The sequence below is a fragment of the Scatophagus argus genome, chromosome 13 (genome assembly GCF_020382885.2).
Source record: "Scatophagus argus isolate fScaArg1 chromosome 13, fScaArg1.pri, whole genome shotgun sequence".
Lineage (NCBI taxonomy): Eukaryota > Metazoa > Chordata > Actinopteri > Scatophagidae > Scatophagus > Scatophagus argus.
Genome location: NC_058505.1, coordinates 5,505,886 through 5,519,128, shown reverse-complemented (window position 1 = coordinate 5,519,128; position 13,243 = coordinate 5,505,886). Strand labels below are relative to the sequence as shown.

The 13,243-nt window shown below is 43.0% G+C and overlaps 1 protein-coding gene across 8 annotated transcripts in view; it reads left to right on the top strand.

Moving 5' to 3' along the window:
- Nucleotides 1-13,243, top strand: part of LOC124069664 (receptor-type tyrosine-protein phosphatase mu-like) — a 138,855-nt gene that overhangs the window by 77,687 nt on the left and 47,925 nt on the right. For 7 of the 8 annotated variants that reach the window (XR_006845082.1, XM_046409018.1, XM_046409019.1 and 4 more), the window contains exons 12-15: nt 7,015-7,288; nt 10,436-10,472; nt 11,267-11,341; nt 12,865-13,000. Coding sequence is in view for 7 of the 8 variants with exons in the window: in XM_046409018.1 (XP_046264974.1) it covers nt 7,015-7,288; nt 10,436-10,472; nt 11,267-11,341; nt 12,865-13,000 (522 nt within the window). In the remaining variant the exon portion in view is untranslated. The remainder of the gene's footprint in view (nt 1-7,014; nt 7,289-10,435; nt 10,473-11,266; nt 11,342-12,864; nt 13,001-13,243) is intronic. The other variant, XM_046409017.1, reaches the window with a different exon arrangement.

Here is a 13,243-nt window from a genome sequence, read left to right as displayed (position 1 = left end):
ACTGATTTTTGAGTCAGCGTTAGGTTTAGTGTAGGGTTAATAAATGTCAGTTTATATAACGTCCCTAAAAGTGACCACACTTAATGTGTGTGTGTCAGTGTTTGTGTGTCTGTGTTTTTAATGTCAAAATAATAACATTGCATAATACGAGACAGATGTATCTTGAAATGTAATATGAGAGATATGAGTGTGTTATCGATCTACTAATGTCTCTGCAAAAAAATAAAAAATAAATCAAATAAGCACATTTCCTGAAATGTCAGACTGTGCCTTTAAATTGGTTTGGCTTTGTGGCACAGAGTAAAAGGACATACCCGTTCCTGTATGTCCTTCCCATTGGATCCTTACAGAGTAGCTGCTAGGTTGAAGTCAAATATAACTTGTCAACCTAATCTATATGAATGGTTAATAAGCCTCTCTGCGTTTTCCATAGACCAGCAGTGTGTAGTGAATTAGCCGTTACAGTATTTTTTGTTTAAAAATAAAAGTCTATTTTATGGGTTGTGTTTCAACAGTTTGTGCGTTCAGCCACTCAGGACCCTAAAAGTGTGGGCTAATTTCTTCATATGAGTAGCGATAAACACTTGAGCCTGCTGTAAAACCTAATTTTACACTATCGACTCATCTGAGTCTCTTAAAGATTAAAGCCTTGAGATCTTTAGTCAGGCTTGTCAGCTCATGTTTAGCGTTAGCGCAGCTGCCCAGTTTAATGCCCCAGCGCCAAGCGGAGAGGCCTGAGCACGAAAGACAGCGTGATCGGTTTTTAATCTTCCTGCAGGTACAATTCAGAAGGTCTTACTCAGGCTGCCATTCTTTTCAGTCTGCTAATTACAATCCCCTAATTATAATTAGTGTCGTGAATTGGAGCTTCCATTAATTAGCATGCTGGGTTCCTCTTTTGTTTACCGTTTGGAAGGCATTCTCACCTCGCAAGCAGATGAAAGAGATTTGCCTTTGGAGACATAAGTTTGAGACCCACTTCATTCTGTTTGCCTGAGCTGAGCCATAACTGTGCACTGATGTTTCACAGTGCTGGCGCTTGTTTGTTATTAAGTAAAGAGAAAATGATGTGTTTTGATACAGACGTTTACATTTAAGGATCACATGTGTAACGGGAATCTTAAGATAATCCATTAAAAGAAAATTCATCACCATTCGTCAGTGGAGTTCAGTACATGACGCTGACTACTACGACTACACATCAAAACAAACTGAGGCATCCTTTGATCACAGCAGAGCTTCTCTACACCTAAACTTTAGGGGTTTTCAGGTGCACATTTCTTTCCCCTCGTCCTTGCTTCTCTTAAATCTCACAGGACATAAAGGCCAGTATGACGCCTTCACGTGTGCGCCCGATGTCTCAAAAAATGTGAATCGCAAAAGAAAGGAGGTGTGCGAAGGCAGCAAATAGGAGAGATTATGATGCAGGCCTAAGATGAGATACTGGCAGGCTTTTGAAGGTGTTTTCCCACCTCCACCTCAAGTGACACGTGATGCCTTTGAAAATCTAAGGTGACTAAAAAGTAGCTTCCATTCAGAGGAGCTGAGTTAGGGGGGTCTGTTGGGATCTGCTGTCTGGCCAGTAATGATAAAGTTAGTCATCTGAACATCTCTGATCTCTTTTGGGTGAGAGGTCTGAGATGCACATATAAAGACGTTTCCCATCAAGACCTGGAGTACTTGTAAAAGTCCCTGAACTCAGAAACTCATAGCTGATCCAGTGCCTTTATAGAATAGTTAGCATTTTTGTCAGCTAAGGAATTAAATTTCACTGCATAGTTAGATTTGGTTCCGTGCTGCCGCTCACGTTGCAAGAGTAGCCGTCACTTTTCCAGAGTGGCGGGTAGCTCATTTTGGAATGGAACACTTTATGAAATCAGTTTTTAAACCCCCTATGAAACAGGGATTTGACAAGGGAGAACACTGAGTCGCAACACCACAGAGCAGAGCAGCACGAAGCTTGATTTGATAACGCAGTCTCGCACGCTGATTGGATTTGGGAGGTAATAGAGCTCAAGACATTTGAGTTTCAAACAGCAGATGTTTTGCTGTAATGCAGGAAGGGGGAGCAGGCTGGAAGATCACACGATAGCGCTGAAAAAAAAATCTAAACGAAACAGACGACAAATGTCCGTTTCACTCGAGCATCCCGCAGTCATGCCGAAGTCAAATCGTATTTCAGACAGATCTGGGCAGACGTTGCCGCTGCTGAAGGAGACAGTCAGTTTTTCATATTTGTCTAATTGCTAATCGGTATAACATTTCCAACTTGGATTTGGCTTCTAATCTCTGGGGACGGCACGCGTAGCTGGGAACAGTTTTTACCAGAGGGGACACTGTTCCTTTAAGAGGATTAGTGAACTGTCTATCAGTCATGTCGTGTTTAACTAATGTTTGCAATGGCCCATCGTCAGGGCCAGAATACGCCTCCTCACTCCGTAGCATCAAAATAAATGTTTACATGCTTCTGCAAAAATAAATGATTTGAGATGCTTTCTTATCATTCACACCACTAAATCAGCCCTTCTCCCTTTTCCTGCCATAACCTTTGCCTTGAGCAAGATCACACACACATACATAAACAGAAAATGCTATGAAATACAGGAGTTTTCCGGCATTTTATGTAGCATATTGAGGAAACCGAGTTCCAGTGTAGTTTCTACCCTGTAGCATCAGATTATCTGTGCTCAAGCATGGCCTGAAATCATCTAAGTGATTTTCTACAGTCCTAAAATAAGCACCAACTTTCTTTGATCACGGCATAGCAAACGCTAATAGCTGTGCATAAACGTGACACAACTCGGTGCTTTTTACAATTTAATGGCAAATGTAATCTATGGCTCCCTCTAATTTGTTTGCTTTATAGCTTTATGGACACTAGGGAAATATAAAGAGTAAGAAGACACGTGGAAGAAGGATGCTGGGTCAGGAGAAGTGTGTTACTTACAACCCGTCTTAAATCAGACATATAGGCATACAGAGCCGACCGATTGGCATTACAGAGAGAGAGACAGTGATTGAAATCCTCCCCATGCGCCTTCCCTCATCTGCTCAAACAGCCCGGAGTTCTCCCCTATCAGCCCACATGAAAAATAAATCTGAGTTTCAGGTCACAATTCAGTCGATTCCGAGTCAATCTGCCATAATTGGTTGGCGTCACATGGCGGCAGAGCTGAAATCTATCGGGCAGCAAGGCTGGAGGAGGCCTAATTGGTGTCAGCTCAGGTTGCGCCGCTGCTGCAGGAATACAGGTCTGCCCTGCCGGCCCCTCTGGCAGACCACTTTTAACAGCTTGTACCATTCTTCTCATTCAGCTTCTCCCTTTCTCTTTTCTCTCCTCGTCTGTCCATCTTCTGCTCAGGCAGCGACGCTAAAGATCTCAGCCGTTTTGGAATTAAGTGCAATTATGCACCTCGCGAGCTGTGGGTTTACTCTTCCTTTAATGTGTTTGTGAAGGTTTGGTTGGCTGTTAACAAGACTGATGACCAACATTTAACTTGTTCATCACATGCCTGTCAACGTCATAGGCTGGCTCGAGAGCTTTGCCAGAAGAACAGGTTTTACTGGACATATTTATCGAAAAATACAGAAAATCACCTCTGCTGCAGAAATAAATTAAGTACATTTACTCAAATACTGTAATGAAGTACTGGCATCCATCTTGTGCTACCTAATATTTCTACTACTTTTCAGTAGGATCTGTTTTTGTCTGATTTTATCATCATATAATAAATCTGATGGATTGTTACAGATAAAACTACCCAAGAAGCAATTAAAGTTAGTTTCACTCCCACCAACTACAAGATTAAAGTACATTTTATATAATTATGCAGTGATAATAATGATGCAGTAATGTAATACTGTAATAATGACAGGTGATTCATTAAGTGCATGTTGTTGCTGATGAGTCTGGACTTTTGCTTAAGTAATATATTGAATACAAAACTTGTTGTGGTGCTACTTTTACTTACAGGAAAATATCTTAATAATCCTCATCAATATGAATGCGAGTAACCTGCAGCTCTGTGGTCGGCATCGGATCCAATGAAGCATCAGCTATAAAGTTTCTTTTTTTTTCCTTTGTTCTTGCTATCAAACCGTTGTTGTTTATCTGTTGGTTGTTGTTGTTGTTGTTGCTCATGCTTCATGACACGCTAAATCAAGACTATGACTAAATGAGCCTGGTCTGTCAAAATGACTCATAATGTAAATTGTGAACTCAGCATGAGGTGACAAGGTGTCAGCTGCTCAAAGGCACATTAACATGACGGCAGCAATTACAGGGGAAAAAAATTAAGCATTGCATTTTTATATTGCCAGTATTAAACTCCTGAGTCAGTTTTATATTTCCTCAGCAGTTGAGGTGAAAACAGTATAGAGCACCTTTAAATATTTCATCAACGTGCAGCAAGTTACGGCTGAAAAAAATGCTTTGAATGAAACCAGTAAAGTGGGTATTATTGTCGCTATCACTTACAAAGATGTACAAAACATTTTTATGAAATTGCAAATTTATTGTGAGCTGGTTTTCAGTTTCCCGCTGCAGCGAATATTCTGTGGGAGAGAAGCAGTGATTCAGATTTCCACATTACAAGAGTTCTTACCCTTGGAGTCTCATAGCCTTTGGCGCTCGGTATTTTGCCTGAGGAAAGGAAGTCCTATTCACACAGTGTCTATCATTAAGTCAGGGCACAGCCACATCATCATATCATAAGAAGCCACCCAGGGGGGGAGCCAGCTTTTGTTTCCATTTCCTTATCTGCAGATTGATTTGGAATATAAAGTGCCAATATGGGCAAACTCTGAGTACATTGCTCCAGCAAAGCAAAGACAAAGACTTAGTTATTATAGCCATAAGTTGTTCTAGACATAGCTGATGGCTCAGAGCAAAAATACAGACATTTTTCTTAGGATAATCTAAATCAACAGTAAGCCCGGATGGGTGGTGTGGGTGGTGTATGACTGACAGTAGACATCATTTTAAATGCTCGTCTGCAGTGTTTTGGCCGAGGCCTCTCATCGCTCGTTTTGTCCGCCGCTCTGCTGCTACTTAAGGGGCTCTCGTGCGCCATCTCCACCTGCCCTTTGACCTCTGCTCTCAATAGAGGACAGTAATTAAAGGCTGACTTCTCGGCGCAGACTCTCGGCGGGATTAGATATTTCATCACCTCCCAACCCAGCACTAAATGGGAGAGCTCTGAGGAATTGGGACACACCCACCGAGAGCAAAGGGGGGATTTTCTAATGACACTGCAGGCACCTTATGATAAACTGTAGGGTTAAAGAGCACATGCTGTACACACAGGGGGACACTTAATCATCCAGTACCAACCGCGGGGAACAATTGATCATCTCCAGTGCTGTTTGTACTGCCACAATACCACTTAAGAGCACAGCCACAACAGTGCAGATATTTTTGACATTTTCTTCTATTTGTTGCTCTCACAGTGTAGGCCCAGAGAAAATGTTCAGGGTCAGGGACGTTGTGATTTTATATGGCATGGGATAATTAAATGAATGATTAGATTGATGTGAATGTTTCACAAAAATCGAAATGGTTGGACAGTAATGTGCATGATTCATTTATTATCTTTTTATGTATTCCAGTTAACAATCTAATGTGTGATCAACACTAGCCACCAAATGCGCCTGTGGAATTTCCCTGTAAGCAGACTAAAATTGTGTTTACATTTGTATCCCAAACACATGCTGATGCCAGGTGTAACTGCATGCAGAATGTGAAAAATATTTATTCTTAATTCTTTTTATCTGTGAACATGGCATGCAGATATGCAAAAAGAAAATCAGAAATCAAGTTTTCAAAATAAAGAACAAGAGCAGGTCACATCGTAGAAGTCATTCCTTCATACACTCATTTCATACATTTGTGCATCAAACGGTCTTCTGTAATGATAATTTGTTGTTTGCATGAGTCTTTTTGGAAATGGCCCGCTAGTCCCCAATCATGGCTGGTTATTCTCCGTGGCAGCTGTAAACAGCCTCTTTGTCACTCAGCGACTCAATAGATTTAACAGGTGGATGCGAGATGCATACTAACGTGAACGTCTATAAGACAGTCAGTCTCCCCCTCGAGCTAAGTGGCCGGCTCAGAGACAATGTCATCTCTGTCAGAGGCACAGAGGGCTGCAGTTTTGATCCAGCTAAACACACGGCTCGGGCGGAGAGGAAATGGAAAGAGCCGTTAACCTTTTCAGTTGTTGCATAATGAAAATGCAAATAACGTCAAGCCCTGGCTAGTGTTGCTGCTCATTCATCTTGCATTGTATTTTTGAGTGTATCCTATTCACTTAGATAAACAAGTGAACTTGTGATGGGGTTCTAATTTGGTGATTTAAGGAAATTAAGTCATTAAGACCACAGTTGTTGAAACAACTTAATATAATGAAATGTAAATCACAGACCGTATTCTTACGTGGACTGGGTTGTTATCAGGGCTGTGGGGCTTTCACTTCCCTGTGGTTTGGAGACGACAGTGTCTCACTATGCACACACATGTTTATTACACCAAGAAGATGCACTTTGTTTGAGACAGTGGTCTGCCTTGTGTAATAACTGTTTTGCCTTTTCAGATCCTTTATTGACAGGAAAAGTTCATCTCAGATGTTGGGTTGAAGATGAAACTCAGCCAGGGAGCTAAATGTTCGCATATGTTCTTAGTCAAGCAGTTACAGTCCTGAGATGAGCACATATACGGTACATAATCATGTACTATCACGTTGCTTCGATTTAAAACCTTTATTGAAATGGCTGGATGAGAAATACATTTACAAACAATCTTTTCTATCACTCAACTAAATAAAGAATCGTGAGACTTGTTGTACTTTGAGATTTGGAGCCATTCATAAAAAGTCTTTTTTTTTTTTCTTTTTTTTTTTTACACTTTGCAGTGCTAACAGGAAAAACAGAAAACTGTCTGTATTGCCAACAATACTCTGCAAGTGCCCGTTTGGCCCACTGGAGTCTATTCATTGTGTTTGGGTCCTGTGTTTGCAGTGTGTACCAGGTGGTGGTGGAGGAGGAACGTCCACGCAGAGCACGAGGCACAGCAGAAATCCTGCGCTGCTATCCAGTTCCCATTCACTTCCAGAACGCCACGCTCCTGAACTCCCAGTACTACTTCACTGCTCAGTTCCCCGCCGCCGGCATCCACTCGCCGCAGCCCTTCACCGTGGGAGACAACAAGACCTACAACGGCTACTGGAACGCTCCTCTGCTGCCTCAGAAAAGCTACAGCATCTACTACCAGGCTGTCAGCACAGCCAATGGGGTGGGTGTTTCTTCTTTTACTAATGCAGTCTCAGTGAAAAAGCACTGAAACTATATTGTCTTTACAAACCAAAAAATCTGTCCAGTCTCTGATCTCTTTACAAGCAGTGATTCACTTTTTCAATTCAGTTTATTTATAGCACCAATTCACAACAAAAGTTATCTCATGACACTTTCCAATTAGAGCAGGTCTGGACCAAACTCTTTAATTCAATTGTAATACAGAGAGCCCAACATTCCCCCTTGAGCAAGCACTTGGCAACAGTGGCGAGGAGAAACTGCCTTTTAGAAGGCAGAAACCTCAGAGCAGACCACGGGTCAAGATGGGCGGCCATCTGCCTTGACCGGTTGGGTTGAGAGAGAGAGAGAGAGAGAGAGAGAGAGTGAGAGGGAGAGGGAGAGAGAGAGTGAGAGAGGTTGGGGTGAGAGAGAAGGAGCACACAAGCAGAGATGCATAGCAGCAGTAATAATACTAGAAACACTGGAACTGTAGATAATGATAGTGAAGTATACAGGAGGTACTACGGTGATTATGATAGCAGTATTAGTAACAGTAATAATGGTAGTAGCTGTACAGAGTAGTAACAGAATTAAAATAGATTATGACTAAACAGCAGTAATTGCAGCAAGTTTCAAGCAGGACCGCAGCAGGAGGTCCGACCACAATCCATGGGAACCTGCGAGACGAGAAAGCACAAGGACTCCAGGGAAGAAGTTGAGTTAGTGATATGCATTAATGGGACATAAATGTGTGCAGAAGGAGAGGGAGAGGAAGAAAGAGCTCAGTGCGTCGTGGGAGGACCCCCGGCAGTCTAAGTCTATAGTGATGGAAAACAACAAGTAAAGAAAGTAACTCCGAGTACAGTTTCGAAGTACTTTATTTTATGTTCCTTTTTCCACTTCGTCGCACTTAAGAGGGAGATGCTGTAAATTTTACTCCACAGTGTTTATTTGGCAGTTGTTAAGCTGTTATTTTCAGCTTTTGCACACAAAACATATCATCAGGTTGTGAGATATTGTTCTCTTCATAGTGAATACTTTTACTTCTGTGCCTGTAAATGCATTTTGTTGACAAAACATAACTAGTTTTTATACTGTGGTATTAGTCTTTACTCAAGTGCAGGATCTTTAGTTCTTTTTCCACCATTCCTTAAAAGCAAAGGATAATAACAGAGAAAACTTTCTGACTTCCTCTAGATTGCATGTCGCGTGTTGCGTGTTGTTTGACAACATGTCTGACAGGACTGTGGTGTAAGCACATACACCATGCTGTCCCAACTCTGCAGCAAAAGTTGACTTCTTTTTCATGTTTCTAGTTCTTTGTAGAGGACTTACTGCAACATACTGCTAAGTCAAACCACATCTCCCTTTCTAAATCACATGCATCTGTACATGCAGCAGTCCTAATTATTTTGGTTGTTGACTGGAGTACTGAAATCTCACAGACTCCACACAGGAAGTGCTCACACAGGCAGACACATGCACGCAGCCGCACAATTGCATCTGGCCCCTGCTAGACGTGTCAGTACTCTGGCGGGCTGCGCCAACAACACCGTCTGCACTCTTAATAGGCTACAGCAGGGTCAAGCGTGGATTGCAGAGCCCTATGTGGTGACATGCTCTCTCCCTCCGTTACTGTTGCCCTGTTCTCCTGCCTCATCCAATGGAGCTTTATGCCAAATGCCGACAAGGCATTGATCAAGAGCATTTAAGAGAGGCGGTCGTTCCTGCTGCTGTTAAGTGTGGGAGGCAGGGAACAGCAACGGGTTCGCCGATCGCACAGGTCGAAGCCTCTGTCATCAAGTGGCACTTGACGGGGCCCTCCCTCCAAGGAGCCGTGGCAGACAGCTCGATGGCAACTTCAAGAGCCATACTGATTGTGGTCTTGAATGAGAATCACCATAAACAGCCTCCTTGAGAAACACCAGCACGTCTTTAAGGAGAAATAAAACGTGCAGCGGGGCTGAATCCAATTAGCAAGTTTGCTCTTGAGAGTAAAGCAATGGTGGTCTGAAACTTTCCAGGGTGAATCGGTGAGTGGTATGAATTGGCTGAGAGTGCTTTTCCTTGAGCAAACAAAATGAAAGAATCCTGTGCTCACGCAGAATAAAGCTCCATCTATTTTTTGATTCAGTGTTTTGATTTACAATGGCCTAATGCACTCTCTTTCATTAAGCCATCACTGTCAATGGATAGCACTGCACTCTTTAATTAATGTCTAATGATGTTGAAGTGATGTGTTTGGGCCTCTTAACAAAATTAGCACTCAGAAAAGGTAAGTTCCATCCATAACTAGAATTTTTTTAGCCTTCCATTCAAATAAAAATCTAATGTAACTTCTTGTAATGTTGCTTTTAACCAAAGCACCATCTGACAGCTTAAAAGCTGCCATAATGTGAATACACATGCGCCCAGGATCACATGAACATTAATGTTTTTCCCTCCTTGTCCCTTCTCTTCATTTTTCCTCTCGTGGTCTCTAAATGTCTCTCCCGTGTGCACTCGCTTCTCGTTGGACAGCTTGGCCGAGTCAAACACGGCGACACAGCACTCGTGTCTTTTGTCTTGTTTTACTCATTGCCTCCCTGTTCCTGTCTGTGTCCTTTTTCCTGTTCACCAGACCATTGTTGACACCAAACTTCTCTGCCAACAGTGAGAGCAGTGTTTTGTTTTTTTTCCCCCTCTCTTCTCTGTTGTTGAAGGCTGTTGTCAGAGCTGAAAGTGCATTACATATTCAGAAAGGCTCCCTGACGTGTCATTTTGGATCCCCGCATGCTGCGTTGGTGTCGCTTGTCACAGGGCTCTGGTTTCTCCACAGTGGCTGACCACCTTGAGCCGCAGGCTGCCGACAGATCGCTGTTGGCTGACAAATCAGCAGCTCAGCACCACTAATCTGTGCTGTAGGCCCTCTCGCCTAACTGCGTTTTGTGTCACAGTCATTGAGCTCAACAGATGATAGGGGACAGCGAGGAACTGGCCGAGCTGTTTTGTTGTAAAGCACAAGCTCTCGGATAGGTGTTGCTACCGCCACAAGTGTGTCTTTGTGTGTTTGTCATGTCTGTGCATGTGTGTCACGATTATCTCTAATTCTTCTTCTTTCCCTTCCTCCCTCTTCCCCTTCCCCCCTTTAATGCGTCTGTTTGTACAGGAGACCAAAATCGACTGTGTCCGAGTGGCCACCAAAGGTAGGAACAGATCGGATTGTGTGAATGAGGATGTTTTTGCTACACTTGGCTCCTAACATCACTTGCGTATGATTTCTGAGAACTGTTAACAAGTGAAAGCTTTAAAGTTTGTCAGCTTTAATGTGTTTCCCTTTTATAAGTGTCTTAGAAATAGTCTTAAGAGACAACATTGCGTGACGCGGTCCCCACATGTCCGCGTGTATAGACCGAGACCACCTCAATACATTGACCGAGAACACGTGTTCTGCCATGACTGGGAGGCAGCCTGTGTGACTACTGACTTCTGGAGGTACTTAGCTATGCTGCCTGTACGTCCTGCTCCACACATTAAAGGTGATGAAGTCTAAGCACCATTGATCTGGGAGCAGAATTGATAAGGCCAGAGGGAGCCCCAGTCACACTCCGTTCTGGACCATGGGAAGTCCTGTCACATGCCCCGACAACCTTGTATATTGTGGTGTATGGATTTGTAGAAGGATGGAGAGGTAGAAGCGCTGTATGAGAAACTTATCACCTGAAGGGATACGAGTAGATGCCCTACATGTGGCTCACAACATTACAAACTCGTGTGTGACATGATTGCTGTTGCTGACAAACTGGGAATTGCTCTCTAATACTGTAATGGGTGTCTTTTCTCTGCCTCAGTGTTGCATGATGATGAGAACTGTTGGTGTGGCTGCTTTCTGCTTCAGTGTGGCCTCTCTCTCTCTCTCTCTCTCTCTCTCTCTCTCTCTCTCTCTCTCTCTCTCTCTCTCTCGACTGCATGCAATCCTGGATCCACTGACTCTACTCAGCCGCCATACTCGTGACTCAGCTCACAACCCCCTACATCCGCATCGCCCCGGCGGCTGGTGACAACCAACTAACAGGTCAGACCCGTAGCTTCCTGCACATTCTCTGACCGTCACAGTTGTTCTGTCCATAGCTTGGTTTTAGCCGCCATGCGTTTAAATGCGACGGGCGGTCATGTGGAATACTGCATGTGTGTGGTTTTTTTTGTTTTTTTAATTGTCCTGCTGTTTGCATAGAATCAGTGTGATTACATCAAAGACATGCAGACGTTATCTTCTACCTTCATCCGTTCATCATTACCGAACATGAAAGACTTGTTTGAGGTGCGATTGTCATTTGATGTGTCAGTGGTGGAAATTTTTTTGTCAGGAGTTAATCCCCTTTCATGAATATTTCTCATTATTTCTGGGAGATTAAGTGTTAGTTGCTGCAGTTGTGACAAGTCCAAGTGCACACAAAAGGCTGCTGAAGTGCTTGAGATTTGGAGAAATTTCAAGAGTGCAGCATTTAACTATTAAAATCCTGATCACTTTCTACTTGTTGTGCCTGAATCTCAAATACTCTCAGGTTAGAATGGAGGAATATTATCTTGTGGCAGCGAACATGCAGCACTCACAGCTCAAATGGGAATTTGTCACTGGCAGCATTCCTGATTAGCCTCTAACAGCGTATAGGGATAAAAATCAGCTCCATCTGTCCAAAAGTGATTGTTAATATGTCACTATTCTTGAAATCCTCCACAGCTCTGCTTAAAAACCCATATCTAAATAAAGGCCTGGCTTTTGAAAGAACAATATGTCACAAGCAGCCCGGGATAGATATTTACCTTTCTGATAGGAAGGGGAAATGGCAACACTGAGGAGAGGAGGAATCCCGCTCCAACAGATTTGTCTGACATGACAATTTGTCATTTAAATTTACCCCCGGTGACAAGGAATAATGGTGTTGTTCAGGTGGACAGTTGTCATTCCAGGAGCGTTGCTTTCCTCAGAGTGCTTCTTATCACTTCCCAGAGAGCAGATGCTGTTAAAACAGGGCGGTTCTCCCCCTCACCCCCCTCACCTCCCCTCACCCTCTCTCTTTGTGTCTCTCGTTGTTGGATATCTCCTCCAGAGCTGATATTTAATGTTTTGGTTATTTCAGGCTTTTTTATCTTCATGGGTATTATCTTTCCTGCCATGCATCCTACATTTTTCTGCAGCCCAGCAACCATTTGCCCCAAACATGATTAACCAAGGGTAAAGACGGCGCACACTTATCTCCCCCGGTGCAGCTTGATCCACGGAGCGCTGATGTCCACTGAGGTCGGAGTTAAAGGTGGACAAAAGGGGGCCTCTTACTTTCAAACAAAGCATTACTCTGGACCAATTAATGCGTATTGATATTTGTGGTTCACCGAATGCCACAGAATATCAATGCATCGATTAATCAGCCTCCACACATCGATTAGACGAAATACTAAAAGCATGAATGTGGACTCTACTGCTTGGTTGATGTAGAACAATAGTAAACAGGTATTAGATCTGATTGACAATGTGCCAGATTAATTGCGCTTTCTGTGGTTAATCTTTGTGAATTGTGATGTTTTGTTTTTTCCCAGGAGCAGCCACTCACAAACCTGACGCCGTGGAGCCGGAGAAACAGACGGACCACACGGTGAAGATCGCCGGGGTCATCGCTGGCATCCTCCTTTTCGTCATCATTTTCTTAGGAGTGGTGCTCCTCATGAAGAAAAGGTAAGCTTTTCCTCTTACTCAATGAAATACTACTTCAGATTTGTGGAAGAGGTTCAACTTACTTGCAGAGCGCTCTCAAATAAGTAGTTTCTGTTTTATCATTTTGTATATTTCTCCCTCAAACGATAGCATTGTCAGAGTCGCAGTAAATAATTAATTTGATTATGTTGATACGCCCCATTAAGGCTGTTTACAGCCATGAGATACAGTGTGCCATGAAAAATTAATCCGTTTCCACGGCAC